Consider the following 22,123-nt stretch of genomic DNA (forward strand, 5'->3'; position numbering starts at 1 on the left):
TTTTAAGTCTTTATCAACCAATTGTGTGTTGATAAATTACCTCCTCCTCTTGTTGCCGCTTGGGCTCCTTTTCTCTCCCTTTGGCTTCTCCCTCCTCTCTTCCTTAGGCTGTAAATTGTATTTTTTTTATGATTTATAATATTCTTTTAGAGTTTATTGAAAAACGGCGAAACAGCAAATCCATGAAAAGTGAACCGTGAAGTAGTGAGGAAACACTGTATCATCTAGGATAGGTTGGACTTGCAGTTAATATGACACAACCTGTAGCTATTTGCATACAGGACAGAATTTCAGCTGAGCATGTACAGAATGTGTCTTCTACAATATATTTGACTTAAAAATATACTTAAATATCATTGTTTATACCCTAATTCTGTTTTTTGAAGTGACACTCAAAGACTTTATTTTGTTCTCCTTGGGGAGAACTGTTTCATGTTAAGAACTTTACTTTTTCAATCTTTTCCAGAGTCTTAAGTCATGTGTCAGTGAAGGAATTCATGCAATTGATGATCGTTTGTCTAAACAGGAAGATATCAGAAGAAAAAAGGTATTAAGGACAAACATGTTACTGTTTGCATTTTTTTGTGCAATGAGACAAAAGGAATCTTGTTAAAATAAATAATTTTAGGTGTGGTGGTACCATGTGCATTCTTCCAACCTAGCAAATTGAAAGGTTAGGTAGCTCTTCAAAAAAATGTTATGTTCTTACTTTTTGTATATTTTTTCAAGTGAGGCTTGCTTTAAACCTCTGTTATATTTCAGGGAGTGCGTCATACAACACATTTTTAACATGTATATATTCATGTATGTCTAAAATATTTAATCAAAAAAATCAACCTCAAAACCAAGGTCAACTTATCCATAATACTGTACTGTAAGAATACTGAATAAGAATACTGTAATTCTTATCAAAAAAGCATTCTCTTAGTAGAGTGATAAAAGGCAAGAGCGTGATCTTTCCTGTGAGAACCTGAAAGAAACATTGACCCTTCTCTAGACTTTACACTGTGGCATTGCTTCTGGCCTTTTCGATTCCTATACAGTCAAACGGCAAGAGAGTAGAGTATGGGTCCATTTTTTATAAGAGTTAATACTCAACTTACCCATAGGTCATATGAAAATTCTTCATTTTGTCCCCCAACCTATCATTGATTTGTATATGAGGTCGAGTTATGCACAGTTATATATCATCCTTGGGTTGAATGGTTTCCCAAAATATCTGCACTTAAAAATTGTTCGGATTCAATTTTAGAAATTTTATTTGCTTTTAAAAACAGATGTGTGTCCTGAGACTTATTCAAGTTATTAAATCAGTTGAGAAAATTGAGAAAATTCTACATTCACAAAATTCGAAAGAGTCATCATCAACATCAGAAGTAAGCAGGTATGGCATTGGAATGTGATAATCCTGTTGAAATTGGGATTTTTTTATTGTTGTGCCTTTCCATTTATTTATTTGTATGTTTATTTTCTTTAACATTGATTAAATCGCTCTAGTTAAGGTAGAAACATATTGCATAATCCATGTTGTCCCTATTGTTATAGACTAGGCATCTAGTGTTGAGGGTCACTGGACCGGATTGCTCTTTCTGCAACTAAAATATTGTCCTTGAGGACATTTTTGATGTCTTTGATTTCTTTCATTTACATCTTTAAAAAAGAAGGGCATCTTTAAGGAAAACAATAACAGCGTGGTCCAAACTTCATCCATGCCATGATGACTTCAATCATTAAAACTCAAAATGTATCTTTTCTCATAACTTAGCCTTATTGTAGATTGAATTTGCTGGTCATGTTAAAGTGCTAAAGGACATGAAGTAGAATATTGGGAATGGCTTTGAATGAGAGGGAGGTTGTGGAGAGATTCAGATTGGCAGGTGTCACTGTATATTAAAACTATATCCTCATGTTTCAATTCCTCTGCAAGTCCCCTTCTGACTGGACAGGTTTTAGAGAGAGTTGCTACAGAATTCAATCAATTACAATTTCATGCGGTACAGAGCAAAGGAATGCCACTTTTAGACAAGCTTAAACCAGTAAGTATGTTGCCTTGTTTTATTTTTATTGTGTAAAGTCGCAATAATAATATTGTTTGTTTTTATGTGGATCTTACAGTGAATTAATGTATTTAAACATGGTTTTATGGTACCAGCTGAATGTTCTCTTAAATAAATAGTAAACAATTCTGGAACAAATTGCAGTTTGGAGATCCTTTTTGATCCAGTATGGCATTAAGAATACTTTCTGTTCCTAGAAATGTTTTCTATCAGTTTTGGGTGATACATTACTGAAACCTTAGTATCTTCCTACTTAGACTACTAAAATATAGTTTTATGTTTCTACCTTCAAAGTAGTACACAAATTGCAGCTACTGCATAGCTATGTTAGTTAGAAGATTATAAACTGGGAAGAAGGAACCAAATTACTTGTTCAATCATCATCTTCGGTATATCTGAACCTTAAGAATCAGGAGAAATACTTTGTTCCCCACCTAGGCCTCTTAGAAATTTTATATAAGCCTTGGTTCATTTCCTTGGTTTGCTTTGCTTTGCTCTAAGATGGTAATTCGTCCTGTCTCTATACCTTTATTGTTTTAGCCTTAACGACATTGTTAGCCCTACTTGAGAGTAATCCACTTTAATTGATGAGAAGTTGTTGTCATTATTTATGTAAAATCCATTAACTCAGTGGATCTACTCTAGTTCAAACCCACGTATTTAGACCAGGCATGGGCAAACTAAGGACCACGGGCCGGGTGCATCCCCCTTGGGTCCTCTCTTACAGCCCTGCACCCTCCTCTTGGCAGGAGGATGTGGAAGCCCATTGCAGCTGATCCCCCACTACTCCATGGTGCTGGCAAGAAAGGGGCCAAGAGGCAGGAGAAGCTTCACAGTGAGAGATAAATAAAACTGAGTTTGTTCTCAATAATGCTGAGAGTCATCACTGGACTCTTCTGAACCTTTTTCACTTTGTTTATATCCTTCCCAAGTCAAACATGCTGTTGCAGGCACAGCAATCTAGGAGCAATTACTATCATCTCTAAATTTGTGTTGCTTTTACTATTTTAACACTCTTATTTACTGTTATTTTCCAACCCAGACTTTGACAAATAATCCATTTTATTGAGGGTACAATTGACAGCCAAGTCAATTGTACCCCCACCTGTAGCACATTGCACTTGCACTTTAAGATCTATAAGGCAAAAAGGGAGTGAGCCTCAGAACTATCTCAGATATAACATCAGGGTAACTCCTAAGGTGGGGGAGGGGGAGAAGGAAAGAACCATCTTTAAAGGAGGTTGGAGTATAACACAGGATCTCTGCCCATATGTAAAGGCTAGTGCTAGTCTCATGATGGACCATGTTGAGGGGGGTGGCTGCTAGGCAGCCGAGGAGTCCCCATAGAAGTAATAGAGGGGAGGGGGGAGATACGGGAAAGGGAGGCCTAAATTAATTTGGCCTAGGGAAAGACACCTGCTCGGCTCCACAATCATTGACTTGTGGGGTCCCGCAAGATTCAGTACTGTCCCCCATGCTGTTTAACATCTTCATGAAGCCGCTGGGGGAGATCATCCAGAGTTTCGGGGTCATCTGTATACAGATGATGTCCAGCTCTGTCACTCCTTCCCACCTGTCACTAAGGAGGCTGTCCAGGTTCTGGCCGCTGTGTCAGACTGGATATGGGTGAACAAATTGAAATTGAATCCAGACAAGACGGAGGTCCTCCTGGTCAATCGTAAGGCTGAACAGGGAATAGAGTTACAGCCTGTGTTGGATGGCGTCAAACTCCCCCTGAAGACACAGGTTCGCAGTCCGGGTGTTTCTCCTGGACTCATCGCTGAGCCTGGAGCGCCAGGTTTCAGTGGTGGCCAGGGGAGTATTTGCACAACAAAGACTTGTGCGCCAGCTGTGCCCATTCCTTGGGAGGTCTGACTTGGCCATGGTGGTCCATGCTCTGGTTACATCCTGTTTGGATTACTGCAACACGCTCTACATGGGGCTGCCTTTGAAGACGGCCCAGAAGCTGCAATTAGTACAACGGGCGGCAGCCAGATTAATAACCGGAGCAGCATACAGGGAGTGTACTACCCCCCTGCTAAGCCAGCTCCACTGACTATGCTACCGAGCCCAATTCAAAGTGCTGGTTTTGACCTACAAAGCCCTAAATGGTTCTGGTCCAACCTACCTGTCTGAACGTATCTCCTCCTATGAACCATCAAGAATGCTAAGATCGTCGGGAGAGGCCCTGCTCTCGGTCCCACCTGCCTCTCAGGCATGGCTGGTGGGAATGAAGGACAGGGCCTTCTCAGTGGTGGCTCCTCGGCTGTGGAACGCCCTCCCCAGTAACATCCGGCAGGCCCCAACTCTTTTGGGCTTCAGGAAGAACGTTAAGACATGGCTTTGTGCACAAGCATTTAATGTGTAAGCAAATATTGACATGGTCTGAATTAAGGTCTATGTACAAGGTTCTTGGAAGAATTTAACATATAAGTAATTTATATGTTTTTAATGCTTTTTAATGCTTGTATAATGTATTTTTACTGATTACTGTTAATGGTTTTAAATGTGTTGTTAATTTTATTGATTGTTTGGCATTGAATCTTGCCGGGTGTTGTAAGCCGCCTTGAGTCCCCTCAGGTGAGAAAGACGGGGTAAAAATGTTGTAAGTAAATAAATAAATAAACCGTTCAAAATGAACGGTGGAATGCAGCTCTTACATAACAAAATTAGTGGGCCTTCATGACTGTAGTACAACTTAAAAAATCTTTATTTTTTTAAATCTATAGCGTATAGTTGGAATAACGGCAATGTTGCAGCAATCCTTGGAAGGGCTGCTTTTAGAAGGTCTTCAGACTTCTAACATTGATATCATACGTCACTGTTTGCGGACCTATGCAACGATAGACAAAACACGGGATGCTGAAGCATTAGTTGGTGAAGTACTTGTGAAACCTTATGTAGATGAGGTAAGTGAAGCTGGTTGTAACTAATTTGAGAAAGTACATTATGCTCTGTGTTGCTTTTTCTGACTCCTCAGAAATAACTATCACATGAAAATTAAAATAGAATGGAAATGAAGTCAGTTGATATTTACCACTAGATCTAAAGGAATGAGTGCTAAAGGCCTCTGCATTAATGCTTAATAATCTTTGAAGAGTTTTTATTGCACATATTTCACTTACAATCATTATATATCTGCTCTAAAGCCAGTATTTTGAGATGTATGAATAATACAGTAATTATTGAATAGGTTGTAGATGCAAGGTGGGTTTTTTATTATTATTTTGCATTTCAGTTCTGTTCTTGCCTGATGTTCAAATTCCTTTTCACAGGTGATTGTAGAACAGTATGTTCAGTCTCATCCTAATGGTCTTCAGACCATGTACAATAGATTGCTGGAGTTTGTTCCTCTCCATTGCCGTCTCTTGCGTGAAGTCACAGGGGGAAGTATTCCAAGGTAACACAACCCTCCCCCCAATTAAATGTTGTGAACAGTTCTAGGGATATGCTATAAACTGTTGGGAATGTTTCTGTTTATCTTCAAAGAAGAAGAATAAATAAAATTAGTCTAAACATTTCTCACTCCATTGGAACCCAGATGCCGTGTTTGTGCTGCATCTTGGTTTGAAAAATTCTGTTGATATTCTTGCTTGCTTTAATTGGTACAAAGAAAAAAATCAGCCCCAAATCTTTTAACTAAGGAATATAAAATCTGAAGCTGTTTATTACTCCATTAAAAATAACTCTGATAGGATTCATGCTGATTCCAAGCACTTGTGTTCGTGGTTTTAGAACAAGCATAGAGAAAGTCCTGGTTATTTTAGTGGAGAACTAAATCCGCAAAAACAGACTCTAAATGCTAGCTGTAAGAAACTATCATTTCCTAATTTATCTAAAAAAAAGAATTTTAATAAGAGATCACAGTATAAATATGTCTCATTGCACTGTATGTCTGATTAATGCACACTTTATTTTATATTACTGTCTTCTTAAATATGTGCTTAATGCATATTGCAATAAAAATTTAAATTTAGGCCAACTAAATTTAATTAACTGCTCTCAACTGGTTTATTAATGCTATAGCCTACTGCAATTATTAGCATTTAGGATGTAGCTCTAGAGATTACAGAAATGCTTTTCTAGTTAGCGAGGAATTGTGGTGCTCTTCAGCTGGCTTTATGTTTTGCTAACATTTCAATTCTCTTAATCCCTCAATGTTGATCTTTCATATTATACTAGTAGATGGGTTTCTTACCTGGTAAACTTGTACTATGAAGGATTTCTTTTTTCTTCCCTGACCCTAGGTTTCTAAACTAACAAATACAAGGCATTTTAATGTAACTATTTCTGATTTTGATCTCTTTGTTCAAAGTATTTCTAAGAAAAATCTCCACTTCATCTTGTAGTGAAAAGGGGAATACTGTTCCTGGATATGATTTTTTGGTAAATTCTGTGTGGCCAGAGTTTGTTCGTGGCTTAGAAGTTAAATTGCCATCCTTGTTTAATCCTGGAAACCCAGATGCCTTTCATGAGGTAATTTTGATTAATAACATCTTTGGTATTCTAAAGCAATGGAGACAGTTCCTTACATTAAAAGATATATTGGGGAAAGAAGGTTTAATATCATATTCTCAACTTTAGCCACTGGCAACCTTGTCATAGTTTTCAATGTCAACGGAGAGTGCAAATAAGATAAAAGTACACATATTTAGTAACATGTAGGTGATCCTGAATAAGCATCATTTGGTCTGCCTCAAAACCAGGGTTTTTGCCATCTAGTAAATAGAAAATCTTCATTATGACTACATGAAGGATTCTGTAAAATTTACTAAGAGATAAACATTAAAAAGATACCCTGAAGAAAAAAGTAGTTGAGTAAGTTAGACTAATAGTGGAAATAGAGGCACATGCAGGTCTGTTGTTATCACTCAGTTAATAAATAGTAGTAGTAGTAGTAGTAGTAATAAAACTTTATTTATACCCTGCCCTCTCTCCTCGAAGGGACTCAGTTTCAGTTGTCTTTGTAAGCCAACATATTTATACTTCCTGGAGTTTATAGTAAAAAGGATTAACACTGGAAATAATATTTTTGGTTTATCTCTATAAACAATGAGCTGAATGATACTGGCTCTCATGATTGAATAGGAAAATACTAGGTAAATAGCACCGTGCTGTGCCAGTATTCTTCTCTTAATGAGATTTCTCACGGAACTTAATTTTCAGAAATACACTATAAGCATGGATTTTGTACGAAAATTTGAACGACAGTGTGGTTCACAAGCCAGCGTGAAAAGATTGAGGTTGCATCCATCATACCAGAGTTTTAATGATAAGTGGAACTTGCCTGTTTATTTCCAAATAAGGTTGGTATTTTGAGCTTTATTTTAATGGGGCATAAAGTACATATTTTATGACAATTGGAACACTTGTGAGGTGTGAGTTAATTTTAATTTTTTAGTTAATTTAATTGTTTTGGAAAATACATTTTTCTCACTACTTGCTAAAAATAGAAATGAAAAGCATGACAGATACACACACACACACACACACACACACACATACATACACATACATACATACATATACATACATACCCCGTATCTGCATCCCATTCAGGTAGTTTACCCTAAATTTGGACCATCAGAAAACCAGGCTGAGGTTTTCAGATTTAGGGGAATGGGCTTGGATTTTATGGTCTCAGTTGGTCAATCTCATATCTTTTACAGGCAGTCCCCAAGTTACAAATATCTGATTTACAAATGACTCATAGTTACAAATGGGGCTGAGACAACAGAATGGGAGGGAAATCTACACCTAGGAAGGGAAAATCACTTCTGGAAGAGTTTTTATAAGGAAAATGTATCTCCACTGGAGCTTTCTCACCAATCCTTTTTTCCCACAACAAACCTTTTTTTTTCTTTTCAAAATCCTATTATTACAGGGATAGAAAGTGATGGGAAATCTCCTGAACAGAGGTACAGACAGCAAAATAAACACCACGGGGTGTTCACCCTTCCCTATGTTATCCAAAGCTTGCATAGATAGATAGATAGATAGATAGATAGATAGATAGATAGATAGATAGATAGATAGACAGACAGACAGACAGACAGGCTGGAGTTACACTTTAAAAAGGAGCTGTTCCAAATTACAAACAAATTCAACTTAAGAACAAACCTATAAAATCTTACTCGTGACTTGGGGACTGCCTGTATATATATTTTTTCTGCTCCATTTTCTATTTTGCCTGTTTTTTTCTATGATAATTGAACAGAAATTGTTTCTCATAATTGATTGCTTAATAATTTAATAGTTTCCAAATAATTAGCTGTGTTAGTCTCTTGCAATCATAAAAAGGAGGAGTAAAATTTGGCAGCTTGTTTTATTTTTACATGAGATTTCATGGCTATGAACCCACTTCTTTGGATGCAGTGCCACTCCCCCTTCCTTCTTCCTTTTAATAATTTAACAGTAACGTCATTTTATTCCTGCAATATATGCTTTGGGAAAGTTGCAAACTGGTACAACCCTAGTTTTATTTTTTAATGTGACAAGTAATGCACTTTACTTAGGGTTTTTTCCCCAGTCCTCATTTAATTATACATTTACATCCTGCCAACCTTCCATTATTGAACTCAAATTGTCCCACATCGCTTTCCAAGATCTCTCCCATCCAGTCCTTTTTGTTGCATATTTCAAATGCCCAGGACAATAAGCACTTTAGTTTTACTAAGACTATTTTTCTTGTTCATCGAACCTTCAGGGAAAAGAAGTATTTTTAGTACAAAATATTTGTGGTCACTATGAATAAAACTGTGAAGTATACATTCATACCACCAACCTCAGAGTATTCAGTCTATTCAGTATTTAATTTATTTAGTAAAAGTAATCCTTCAGGTGAATGTAGTTTTCAGATCAAATAAGGTTCTTATAAAGATAGGTCAGAATTAGAAATGCCATATTGAGTGAAACAGTGTAAGCTCTATATAATTACAGTGTTCAGATGATGAAACATATAAAATATGTTTTTTATCAGCAACATAAATCTTTTAAGCAAAAATCGGCTGTGTTGCATCATTGCACAACTAGCTTGTTCTTATAATTCTCTGTTTTTAAACGGAATAAAATACCAAATAATTACAAACTGATGCTAAATTTTGCAATATTGTGGAGCAGGGCTTCTTAACTGCTCCTTTCTGCCTGAGAAATTTTTATATTTATCAAGATATGTTTGATTTGTATTCCTATTTTATATAATAAATCAGAATTTGCAAGGCTTGTTAAACAGGCTGATTTGCCTTTTTATGGAGTTCTCTGTAAACTGCACTGTGGATTCATATAAATGTCTTTAAGTGGTGTTCAGAACCCCTTTACTGTTGTCAAATTTTCCATGACCCCAACATTGAGCTAAAGGGACCCCATTTGGAGTCAGGACCCACAATTTAAGAGTCAGTGACCTAGATCATTAAAATATAATTTCACACAGGCAACATTTATTAATATAATATCCTCTTCAGCAATTACTTGTAAGTACTCTTGATGGTCATGAACAATGCCAGTAAAATCCCAACAGTAAAGAATATACTTCTAGAGCAGAGTTTCTCAAACTCTGCTCCTCCAGGTGTTTTGGACTTCAGCTCCCACAGTTCCTAACAACTGGGATTTCTGGAAGCTGAAGTCCGAAACACCTGGAAGAGCAGAGTTTGAGAAACACTGTTCTAGAGACAGGATTATATTATTCCAGTCAGAAAATACATTGCAGGAAGAAACCTAGATTACATGTATATTCCACCAGGGAGCAACTGACAACATGTAACAGAAATTATGCTGAAAAGTTCCATGTTGGGCCTGTGCTTTAAATAAGATAACACACACACTCACCTTTCCCCCCTAAAGTAGGCAGCCATCTGGCTTGGCTTGCAACACACTATTTTTTTTTCTGATTTACCTGGTGACATATCTATGTATCTGAAAAACAGTCTGGGCTGCCTCAGCAATCCTAACAACCTTCCATCATCTGTGTTTCAATCCATTACTAAGTTTGAGCAAACAATATTTTACTGCTGTAAAATATTGTGTTGAAACAGTATGCCATATTTACTATCCATTTTTGTATCCACAATTCCCAACAAAGAACGTTTCTGTTAACATTGCAGTTGCTAAGTTTATCTTTTTTTAAACAAAAAGTTCAAGGCATCAGAAAGAACTATTGATTTCCTTCCCCTAGAACTATTTGCAGAACCTGGTGCCAAAGTACATTAGCAAACACGTTGAAACTGGTGGGTGCCACCGTCATAGGTCCCAGCCATGGGTCATCTAAAGCAAATCTAAGAACTCAGCAGCATCTCTGCATTCTCTTCAGTGTGAATGACAGCTTATTTCTTCAGGCAAAGAAACGATTTAAAATGCAATTCCTCAAATTAGTCCTTTCCCTTTTTGGTGTAATATTCTACCATTATGTATTTTCACTTCAGCGTTAACTTTATTTATTTACGATATTTCTATCCCGCCTTTCTCCATCTCGAAAGGGACTCAAGGTGGCTTTACATATAGGCAGCTATTTGATGCCTAAAAACAATACAAATGTAAAATGGACAATTAAAAACGGAATAATAAAACACAGTTAAAACAATGAGACATTTAAAATTAAACAATTACAATTAATCACATCGTCCACAAGCATGATCCGGGCCCTTCCTATAGTCAATACATGTCAGTCCATATCTGGTTATTGCACAGATTCACCAAAGGCTTGGTCACAGAACCACATTTTTACTCTTTTACAGAAGCTCAAGAGGGAAGGGTCTGATCTAATATCCCTGGGGAGGGAGTTCCATAGCTGAGGGGCCACCACTGAGAAGACCCTGTCTCTCATCCTCACCAAATGTGCCTGTGAGAGCAGGGCTTCCCCAGATGATCTTAAACTCTGCAATGGGTCATAAAGGTGTCAACTGAGGCTAAATTGTATTCCTCAAGCTTTGCAGTCTACCAACCCCCTTTATAATCTGAGCAGCAAAAAATAATATGAACAAACAAGGTGTGCAACTAAGATGCACTAAATGTATGAACATGGGCCTCATAATAATAGAAACATGCCAGTTTCCTTGGGAGCTCTCAGAAAGTTGCTTTTGCTGATGTTTCTTTGAGGCATCCCTGCAAGTGACAGATTTGTTCAGCAATGAGTGACTCGTATCCTCTCCTTTTTCCATTTCTCTCTGCCCTGATCTCTGTTTAAAAAGATACTGGGCCCGCTGTATGGCAGAAACCTTTTTTATTTATTCGTAGTATTCATGTACCACCCAATATCTAACATTCCTTGGACTGTTAAAAATAAAATTTCAAAATGAATCAGATCAAAACAAAAAAGGCAAAACAGAATGAAGTACAGGCAGTGCCCGAGTTACAAATATCTGACTTACAAATGACTCATAGTTAAGAACAGGGGTGAGACAACAGGAAGTGAGAGAAATTTACCCCTAGGAAGGGAAATTCACTCCTGAAAGAGTTATCATGGGGAAAAGGGCTCTCCCCAGAAGCTTTCTCACCAATCCTTGTTTCTACAACAAACCATTTTTTTCAAAATTCAATTATCACAGAGACAGAAAGTGAGGCGAAATCTTCTGAACAGGGGCACAGACAGCAAAACAAACAACACAGGGTATTAACCTTTCCCTATGCTGTCCAAAGCTATAATATATAGCTTATGTTGTCTGGAATTACACTTTAAAAATTGCCTGTTCCGGCTTAAAAGCAAATTTAATTTAAGAACAAATCTACAGAAGCAATTATGTTTGTAACTTGGGACTGCCTGTACTGCAGTGTAATCAGAAGAAAAAAACACTCTGGTGAGAAAGGGTCAGTGATACAGCTAAGGTAAAGGCATTAAAAATTAAAACACTTGGGAGGATAAAAAGGTGTTAATATATTTCTCAGTTCATCTTTGGGAACACAGTGGTGACTTTCCTCTCAGAGGATGATGATTTACCGCAGGGTTACAGTCATCAAAAAGGTCTCTTCATATTATTTCAATTTGAGATGTATTAAAGGTAATTTTATCCAGAGCTCTGAGGGTTAAGCTGCAAAATATAAATTTCATTGATACTTTTACTGAAGCCTTACATAATGTCAATCTGTTTACAGATTTAGAGAAATTGCAGAGGCCTTAGAATCTGCTCTTTCTGAAGAATTAAAAGAGGCTCCAGGTAAAGCTGTTCTCTGTATTTTTATTTAGACAAAGAATGACAAGTATTCGTGTTTATTAGAATAATGGTAAAGGTCTTCATAATTATCTCTATCATTTTTATAGTAGTGGCATCTTGCTTACTTCACTTATGCCATAAGAATGAAAGCAGTGCTTTTGCTTGGACAACCTACAAAAAGCAATGCAAGAGGATTTTTTCTCTTTTCCATTAGTGAAATAAAACTGTGAGAGAAAGTTTGGCTGCTGTACCAGGCAGAGGTTGGATAATATTGATGAATTCATGTGGAACAAATGGTGAAAGTGCAGAAGACTTACAGTGCCTTTTGGGCATAAACCTTGATGTTGGAATAGTGTTTCTGTTAATGGAACATGAGTTAAGAGACCATTGTCTTTCCATCTACTGTGTCTGTTTCTAATCTGCTCATATAAGGCTGCATAGAAAGTGTTGCTAATTGCTTGTTGTCAGGATTGAAATTTGCAGTCAGTTTTGTTGAAATGTAGAGGTTATAAATATGCTATAAGTGATGGACTGGAAAGAAGAAAATAAAGGAAAACATGTTGGTTACACATATTATCTAATATCAGGTCAATCTTGGAAACAGCATGTGACATATAGAAATCTGTATTTCTGTTAGAAATTTGGATTGGGACTACTAATATAATTATCCTTAAATGTTTTGTTTTAGATGGCAGTCCGTATCATCTCTTGGCTGCGCATATGGTGTGGGAAAGTCTACAGAAGTGTTGGTCAGCTCAAATATTTCTGCCATTGCTAGTCCATCGCCTCTGGAAGCTTTCACTGCAAATTGTAGCACGCTATTCAGTTTTTGTTAACGAAGTAAGGAAAACTACAGCCTCCCCTCATTGTAGTATAGTTCTGCTTTTCTCATACTCTTATAATGGTATGTTAGAAAATTTGCCTGGAATGACCAGATAAATGATTAATTGTTTAATTATAAGTTTATTCAATTGAGCCACTTGAAGCAGGCATGATCTCCCATCCCTACCTTTTTAGATTGAGGGAATTGAGGATTCTTGCCAATAAACAAAATCTAGCTTTTTTCTGTGGCCCTATTATCAGCTTCTAGCCACCCGAGTGCTCAATTAATAATAATGGTTAAAACCAGATAGACAGAGTAAACATCAACATATAATTTAAGCTTTCTTAGGTGTTGGGATAACAGCATATTTACACAGAACAATGAGCAGGCTCTTTGGTCAATCTGTTATAAGCATTCATAAATATATCCCCTGAGGGAGAAAAACACATGTTGATGTCTGAACATTAAGCTTGCATCACAGATTGCATCATATCACACATTCAGTACATTACATCATATGGCCAGTGTGATATTACAGTTTCATAAGGACTGAACCTTTATCCCTGCATCTTGTCAATGGGCTTTTTAGTTACTGTGTAGGGGAATGTCATGATCTTAAATGGAGTTCCTTGTATCATATCCATAACCACTTAACGTTGCCACTCAAGGAATGCAGTTTCATCTGTTGAGGCATTATGCACCTCTAAACAGACTTGTGTAAACATGCAGACATTCAAGTGTTAATTCCTTGAGCTTTGTTAAATCTTAATAGCAATTGTTACATCCATAATGCCTAATGTTCATTCATTATGCTCATAATGGGACATATTTCTATTTAAGCATAGCCTAGTAAATATTTTCTCTCTTACCATCATGGACCATCTTTCAACATATTTGGAGCTGAAACATCTCTATCTGGAATAGCACCGCTAGGAGGAAAAGGTTTTTCATATCTTGCAGGCTACAAAAGGCAGTCTAATTTGTTTACTCTTTCTTGGCCCATTTCATTCTCTGTATAACAATCAATACAAGTACTGACAGTTCCCTTGTTTATGATATCCAATCAAAACAAGGATCCTTTACCAATGACTACCAAGTGCCAGAATCCAAAGACATTGCTGTGTTAGTCTGGATCCAGTATACAGAGATATTATAGCATTTTTGCATTTCTATTTTTATTAATGAATATCATTTATATAATTCGTAGCTTACATTCTTAGGTTCTTCCCTCATATATGATGAAGTAAATTTATTTTTCTAAGTTAATCTCAAAGGTACTTCAGAGATTCCTTTTTATCTATAACTACATATGTTTCACTTTATTTAGCAGACTGAGAGAGATATCTAGATGTTTTTCTCTTTGTCACTATTTTAATGTTGTTTTGATGGAACAGCTATTACTCAGACCCATCTCTAATGAAAGTACAAAGGATCATAGGAAAACATTGGCAGGCAGCAACAAGGATTCTCCATTGAACTTAGGCTCAGTTGAGGACCAAGGAATTGGATCTGCTCCAGATACCCAGCCATTGCCTTCCATATCCACCACTCAACTTGTTCTTGTTGCTGCAGATTTGGATCACCTTCAGGACTGGGTTTGTACATTTCATGTATTTGTCTGTCAAATTGGGCCCCAAGTCTCTTAAGCCTATGATGCAATCTTTGACCCTGGTCTTAGTCAGGAACTTTTGAAATTTAAAACTTTGTCAACCTCAGTGAGATTTAATAGTTTGTATTCCTATCTGAAACACAGACCATTAGTGTGCTATTTTGAATTGGACTTTTTGATCTCTTCTCTTTAAGATTAATTACATGCTTCAAGGAGCAAATGCACTGTTTTGAATAAAGTTGATACATGTTTTCTTGATGTTTTGCCTGGAGCACTGTATGTGAAGTTGTTTTCTCTATATGGGTTCTTGGGGCAGGAAGAATACAATTATATTCCATACACAAAAAGTATCTTTAGTATTTTGGATGTGAAAATCATAAGATAATGGATTTAAATGTACCCTTAATTTTCCCATTCTTTCAAACAGCTGCCTGAACTGTTGGAAATTATCAAACCAAAATTTGAATCCGTTGGCTTCAAAGACATAGCCTGCATCTCAGGTAAAATGTAGGTGACACACACAGAGACATATATATGTATATTCAGAGTCAGTTCAATTTCCAGTAAACATGATCAAGCAATCTAGATTCAAGAAAATAATCAGCATTTGGTGTATCATGTTTGCATCCTTTCCGAATTGTGCTGTATTTCACTTGTGTACCTGTTTCTGGTCTTTAACATGCAATGGTTAGGAAACTGGAGATATTCACGAGCTTGCTCTTCCTCTTTGTAGAAGAGCACTACCCTCCTCCAGCTTTTTTTTCAGGAACAATTTATGATATAGTATTTTACTTACATTTTGTTCTCACTGTCAGAGTTTGTGTATCTCTTTGTGGCAATGGTTTTAACGAAGAACAAAAATGCCAGAGCAAGCATCATACTCTGGTTAATTTCATAAATGAAAAGGGGGAAAAGTAGAAAGTGCCATGATACCACTGGACACTTCTGAGTGACTGACCTGTTAGGAAATCAGATAGTATTTTAAGATTGCACAAAGTATTTCTGTATGTAAGTAGGTAATGTTGCCATACAAGAACATAACAAATAACTATAGTATAGCATAGTAAGCAATCTTCCTCCCCCTTATTTTTTCTGATATGTTCTATAATGACAAGGTTGAAAAATATATGCATATCTGGCAAACTCAGATTTTACCACCTCTCCCCCCCCCCCCCCCACCCTAAATTACAGGAGCATTGGAAGATTCAAATGATTCTTTATTGGGTTGCTGGCCAACTTTAAATAAAAACATAATTCAAGATTTAAGTGATTCTTGCTTCAGTTGCCTGAAAAGTGCCCTAGAAATCCCAAGACTTTATAGAAGAACCAATAAGGTAGTGTGCTTTTTATTTTATAAATGGTATAATCTGTATGAACTGTCATCTAATGGAATATGGTAGCTTCATTATCTGTTCGTTCCTTACCTTTTAGTAGGATAGAACAAGCTCTCCATTTTTCTTTCACCTGTTATGTATTTGTTTAGGTGCTTTGAATGCGATTTCCTGCTTCTTAGCAGGGGGTTGGACTAGATGGCCCATGTGGTCTCTTCCAACTCTACTATTCTATGATTCTATGATTCTATGATTTTCTCAATGGATAGAGAATCCGTGGATACAGAGGATCAAGTTTTTTTAAAACATAGTGGCTGGTGCTCTGTAGTTTTTACCCGTTTGGGTACCCAGATCTTAGTGATTCTCATAACGGTTATCTGCCATGCGGACTGGGGATAATGGGAATTGCGACTCTGAGACTGGATGAAGGTTAAAGGACATTTTGATGTCAGACATCCTATCCAAAGCCTTTTATTTAAATTCACACTTCACTATCCTGACTAAACAGAACAAGCTGAACTCTTCCGGATGTTAATGCATCCCAACAACCATCAGCTCTAGTCATGATATCTAATGATGAAAAATACAGAAGTTCTAGTCCAGCATTTGGGGGGCTGCATTCAGCTTGCATGCCTTGAGTTTACTAAAATAACACCCTTTCTTTTCTCACCTCTTAACCAGGAGGTGCCAACCAAGGCATTGCCTTATGTTGACAGTGCCCTTAAACCTTTCTATCAGCTGAAGAATGAGTACAGAGATACTTTAAAGCCAGCTATAATTGACCAGTGGCTTGAAGGAGCCCTCAGTGGAAGTACACAGAAGTAAGTAAAACCTTGATGCAAGGTTACAGTACAAACTCAACATTAAAAACTGACTCAACATTTACTTGAGGGTTTTTACATCATTCAGCATTGGATTAGAGATAATACGTGCTTTGAATGCGATTTTCCGGCTTCTTGGCAGAGGTTGGGATGGCCCATGAAGTCTCTTCCAATTCTATGATTCTATATGATGAGTTTCCTTTGGCTCCTAAGAGGTGAAGAAGTAAAGTTTGACTTGTGGTTACCATATCTCAGTATTGAAACTGGCACCTTGCTTACAAAAGGTTCCGGGTTCACTCTTATATGTAGAATCCAGATATTGACTGCCCAAAATCTTGACTAGCCACTGTCAATCATTTATTGATAAAATCATTAATTTATTTGTATCCTATATTTTCCTCATCCCTGGGACTCAGCATGGTAGACAATATGTATCAATGATGTGAATAGTTGTAAGTCAGCTTTCCCTGTCATTAACTGACTTTAGCTGTTTCACATCTTTCAAGTAGAGTTTTGTAATGTTGAAACAAAGTGGAAGTGCTTTCCTGCTCCTGTTTTCCAGTATGTGTTATTTTCAAAGAACTTGATTTTGTTATTCTGTGCTGGGGATTGGAAGTCAGGGAATCATGCTGCCTTAAGGGAAACACACATCCTAACACCAATGTATTTTCAGTATATTTTTAATCTAGTTGCAATATTTACTAAAATCAGTACTGCTGATATCAAGGAAATGTATATTGATCATGTGCAGAAACAAATTTATGTAGATTCCATCCCTAATGTTCAAAAGTAAATTAACAAGGTGAAACATACATCTGGGCCTCAATAAATTGCTGGGGATTTTTTCACTGTGGATTTGTGGTCTCATCTGTAGAATTGCAGTTTTGTAACAGATATTATTGAAAGCTGGTGTCAATCTGCTCCAGCATTATTTGAGTCTTTTATTGAGCAAAGTTCAATACACGGTAACATTATGTAGTAATTACTGTATTTACAAATTTAGCACCAAAACATTGCAATGTATTGAAAACATCAACTATAAAAACATTGACTACAAAAGGGAAGACTGCATTGGGTAATACAGAACATTGGATAAGCGAAGGTTGGATAAACAAGACTCTACTGTATAGCAGTTTAATAATCTCTAGCTAGCCCCTTTATTTCCCATTGAACTTAACGGGAGAGAGAAGTGTATTGTTGCATTCATTTAGATATCTTTCATATTAAAGCAGAGTATTTTTTTCTCTGCAGTTAATTATTTTGTCTGCAGAAGGCCCATGTTCTAATCAGTTTATTAACGTCTACATTCAGGTACTTTGAGACAATATCAGATATTCTGAATTCTGTGAAGAAGATGGAAGAAAGTTTGAAAAGGCTTAAACAGGCCAGAAAAACTGTGACTTCTAATAGTGTGTCTCCAAATGGAGGAATGAGTGATGACAATAAAATCCGCCTGCAGTTGGCCCTGGATGTGGAGTACTTTGGGATTCAGGTAATCTGGATGGAAACAAAAACAATGTTGTTGGATGAACTAAGTTTTGTTGGATGAAATAAGTAAAGGTCCATCATATTTGCATGTAGTTCTCTCTGGCCCTCCATTACTTGATCTGATCTTTAGGGAACAGTTTGCCTTGCCTCGATCAAGCAGATGTCTGATGGTATCCCTCTGTATGACCAATTATTGCTTTGGATGGAAGCTTCCATGTGTGCTTTCAAGTCACCTGTTGATTTATGGAGACCCCATTGATTTTTTTAGGGTTTTCTTAGGCAAGAAATAGCTTATTAGACCATTAAAATGTTGATGACAAACATAAAGCACATGAATGCAATTTCCTTAAATAAATACATATATTACTTAATCAGAAGTGACACATCCAGCATTAACATTTGCTCCTTCTTCCAACAGCAGTTATATAAGAAAGAATTTTAAGTCTAGAAAATCAAGCATACAGGAAGATTTAATATTTTTCTATAGTAACTCATAAATGTTAAACTCTGTTTTTTGAGGTGATCTAAAATGAATTCCTTAGGCAAATGAAATTGTTTGTTTTGTTTAATCTGTGAAAAATGCCAAAATGTTCGTGTGTAATTAATTCCATAAAAGCTTTCTGGCTAAGGTCATCATTTTGAATTGGATTCTGCTAAATATCAAATAGAGGCATAGATTAATGTTGTTGTGCTCTGTGTATACAAAGCTGTATATAAAGCTGGAAGATACTCAGATATCTTTAACCATTATTGGTATAGCATTTGGAGGCTGACATGGAACATTTGGGTTTTTTTAAAGTAATGCCAACACTTAGATAACAATTCTTGTTTTTACAGTGTCATGATTAAAATTTTGAGTTAATTCATAGCTATTTAGATATTTCAGGAATTATGATCCTGTTCATTTACTGGACAAATTCTGAATGGGTAATAATCACAAAAAATCTGAATGGGTAATAATCACAACAGCAATCAAAATAAATATGAAATTATTAGAACCAACAGCATGTAAAATACTCAGACACGTAGAACGAGTAAAATCAATCTGTTTTTAAACGTTGAAGCCCTAAAAGGCCAGGGAAGTCTTAAAGAGTCATCAGACTGGCACCAGAAACACCTAGAGGTGGGAATATGCTCAGTTTTCTCATTTTCCCATGTTAAATTCATTCCTGCCTCAGACTAGGACTCATTCTTATATGTTGGCCACAGGACCCAATAGATGTCCCGTCTATTATCTCAATTATTGATGTCCAGTTTACAAAAAGGCAGAGAATACAATAAAACAGATAAAATAAAAAAATATGGTAAATTAAGATTAAAATTGAAACAGTATTAAATAACAACAACATTTAAGCCAATTAAAATCCCACATTGAAACAGACTGAAAACAGTACTGTACAGCACCATAAAAGTCCCTTCTTTCCCAATTTCCAAAGTTAGGAGGAATCAGAAAACAGCTCCTGAAAAACATCAGAATGCTTTGGGTATAGTCAATGGCTATAGTGATGTGGGAGAAATTCCCTAGTTCCATTTTGAAAGAAGTATCTTAGTCAGCAATCAGCCACTGCTGGTGAATATTATTAACTCTGTCAAAGCCACTTAGATTTTCGAAAGTATGGTCAGGTCCAAATGGACGCCCATGCTGCTTCCTTAGGGAAAAATGCAACATCCATTTTGTAATGTTACAGTTGTATTCACTGATTTAAGTGCTTCTAAAATTGCTTCAGGAGTAGAATTCTTTAACATATTTATTTGAAAAGATGCCGTTTTTAACTAGTTATGATATGACATCCATATCTACAGGGGATATGCTCTTGAACTTACTAAACCTTAGTGAAATGAATTACTTATGTCAGGATTACCATAGAGTTGCCCTGGAAGATGTAGACAACTCCTAGAGAGGTGTCATGTGGTAAACTTCTGCAGGAGCCTACCATAAAATCACTTGAAGGACCTAGAAAATTCCTAGAAAGGACATATTTTGTTGTATGCAAGTATGTAAAACCACAGGAATCAGTCCAGCTGGTACTGGGTTGTTCTGTATTTTCCATTCAGCACAGTGTTTCCCAACCTTTGGGCCTCCAAGTATTTTTGATTTCAACTCCCAGAAATCCCAGCCAGTTTAACAGCTGTTAGGAACTGTGGGAGCTGAAGTCCAAAATATCTGGAGGTCCAAAGGTTGAGAACCACTGATCTAGCACCATTTCATGCTCAGTAAATATGTTTAATCCACTAATAAAAACAATTATTTCTGATTTTTTACATGCCATTGGATTATACAAGTCCAAAACTAGTTTGTGAAATTCATTGAAACCAGTTGCGAGCATACGACAAAACTGAGCTTGCTTTATAGATGTTTTGTTTATAAAGCAATTGAGGGATTCTGTTTTTGGCTACAAAAATTACAAAACACTGTAATGTCTTGTTTTAGATGCAGAAGTTGGGTCTGCAGTTGAACAACATCAAAAGCTTTTCAGGTCTTTCAGAACTTGTTCAAGCCGCCAGGGACCAGATATCAGCAGAACAAACAACATGATTTCCAGCTGCGTGATGGGCTTCCAAAGATAACAGGGTTTACTCTTACTTTTCTCGCACCAAATAATATGTAGCAGTGAAATGCTTCCTAATGCAGCTTCAGCAGCGCTATGTCTGAAGATACAGAAAAACTTGTTTCACCCAGAAGGAGAACCTTACATGAAGAAATCAATCATTCTAGTTTTCCATTATATGGAAGACCCTTTGTATATTTCTAAAACTCTACTACAGAGATGTGGAAATTCTTTTTTATTTTTATTGTAAATTTTTATCATGTAGGACTAATATGATTAAAATATACTGGAAAAACTTGATCCTTTTGTAGGTTTATTTATTCAGAGTGTGTTGAAAATGTTACAATATATATCCGAGATCACTAATTGTCAAGCATCTAAGCATAACAATTATAGTTTAAGCTGGATAGAAGAAATAAGAAGCAAGTCCTTCAGTATTAAAACAAAATCATCATTTTGAAACTTTTCCTTTAAGAGACAACATGTGTTTGTTATAATTTATTTAAATTCATGATTTAAGGCTGGAAAGCAGTGGGCCGTAGGCAAGCTAATTTTGATAATGGAAATCTGTGTTTGTTGTCTTCCTCAACTGCACAGGCTAGAAATATCTCCACAACAGAAACAGTGCTAGGAGTTTAGATTTTGCAATCAGTGTAAATGTGTGCAGATCTTATAATTAAAGTACAGTGACACTCTGAACAGGCCACAAAACTCAGTGAAAGAATTTCTTCATTAATCTGTTTTCCTCAGCATTTGACCTTCTAATTATATTTGAAACTCACACACACACACACATATATATAGAGAGGGGGGTGGAGGGAGGGAGAGGGAGAGAGGGAGAGATTAGTTTTGCACAGTGAAGAGATCCCTGCTTCAGAATCCTGCTACTTGAAGGTCTTTAAGTAGTTTGATTGATCTGTGAGTCCTTGTTACCAATCTGAGTAAAAAGGATTTTATAACTTTTGGACTCTTTGAGCAGAGTAGAGTAAAAACTATAAACCAGGGCTTTTAAACCTTTGCCAATCACGTCCCTTTTTGTCCCAAGAAATTTTCAGGTGACCCTGGATGTATTGGTATCTAAAATAGGTATGAAAATCAATCATTTACTGATATCAAATCAGCATTTGCAAGGCTTGCCAAAGAGGCTGATTTACACAAATCTGTTAGCAACAACATGCAGTGTTTTCAATGGACTCTGCAGAAGATGGGGTCCCCTTATCTCAATGTTGGGGTCATGGAAAATTTGACGACAATAAAAGGGATCTGAACACTACTTAGACATTTAGGTGATTCCATTGTGCAG

General features: G+C 36.5%; 1 protein-coding gene across 1 annotated transcript in view; it reads left to right on the forward strand.

Moving 5' to 3' along the window:
* The window catches only part of cog2 (component of oligomeric golgi complex 2), a 35,506-nt gene extending 14,386 nt beyond the window's left edge, over positions 1 to 21,120 (forward strand). Inside the window, exons 4-18 of the mRNA XM_062975724.1 lie at positions 467 to 547; positions 1,278 to 1,384; positions 1,928 to 2,036; positions 4,787 to 4,966; positions 5,333 to 5,457; positions 6,407 to 6,533; positions 7,224 to 7,363; positions 12,141 to 12,202; positions 12,888 to 13,039; positions 14,417 to 14,617; positions 15,059 to 15,131; positions 15,823 to 15,965; positions 16,644 to 16,783; positions 18,095 to 18,275; positions 20,703 to 21,120. Coding sequence (XP_062831794.1) covers positions 467 to 547; positions 1,278 to 1,384; positions 1,928 to 2,036; positions 4,787 to 4,966; positions 5,333 to 5,457; positions 6,407 to 6,533; positions 7,224 to 7,363; positions 12,141 to 12,202; positions 12,888 to 13,039; positions 14,417 to 14,617; positions 15,059 to 15,131; positions 15,823 to 15,965; positions 16,644 to 16,783; positions 18,095 to 18,275; positions 20,703 to 20,807 — 1,926 coding nt within the window. The 3' untranslated portion in view covers positions 20,808 to 21,120. The remainder of the gene's footprint in view (positions 1 to 466; positions 548 to 1,277; positions 1,385 to 1,927; positions 2,037 to 4,786; positions 4,967 to 5,332; positions 5,458 to 6,406; positions 6,534 to 7,223; positions 7,364 to 12,140; positions 12,203 to 12,887; positions 13,040 to 14,416; positions 14,618 to 15,058; positions 15,132 to 15,822; positions 15,966 to 16,643; positions 16,784 to 18,094; positions 18,276 to 20,702) is intronic.
* Positions 21,121 to 22,123: the final 1,003 nt, after the last annotated feature.

This window comes from Anolis carolinensis, chromosome 1 (genome assembly GCF_035594765.1).
Source record: "Anolis carolinensis isolate JA03-04 chromosome 1, rAnoCar3.1.pri, whole genome shotgun sequence".
NCBI lineage: Eukaryota > Metazoa > Chordata > Lepidosauria > Squamata > Dactyloidae > Anolis > Anolis carolinensis.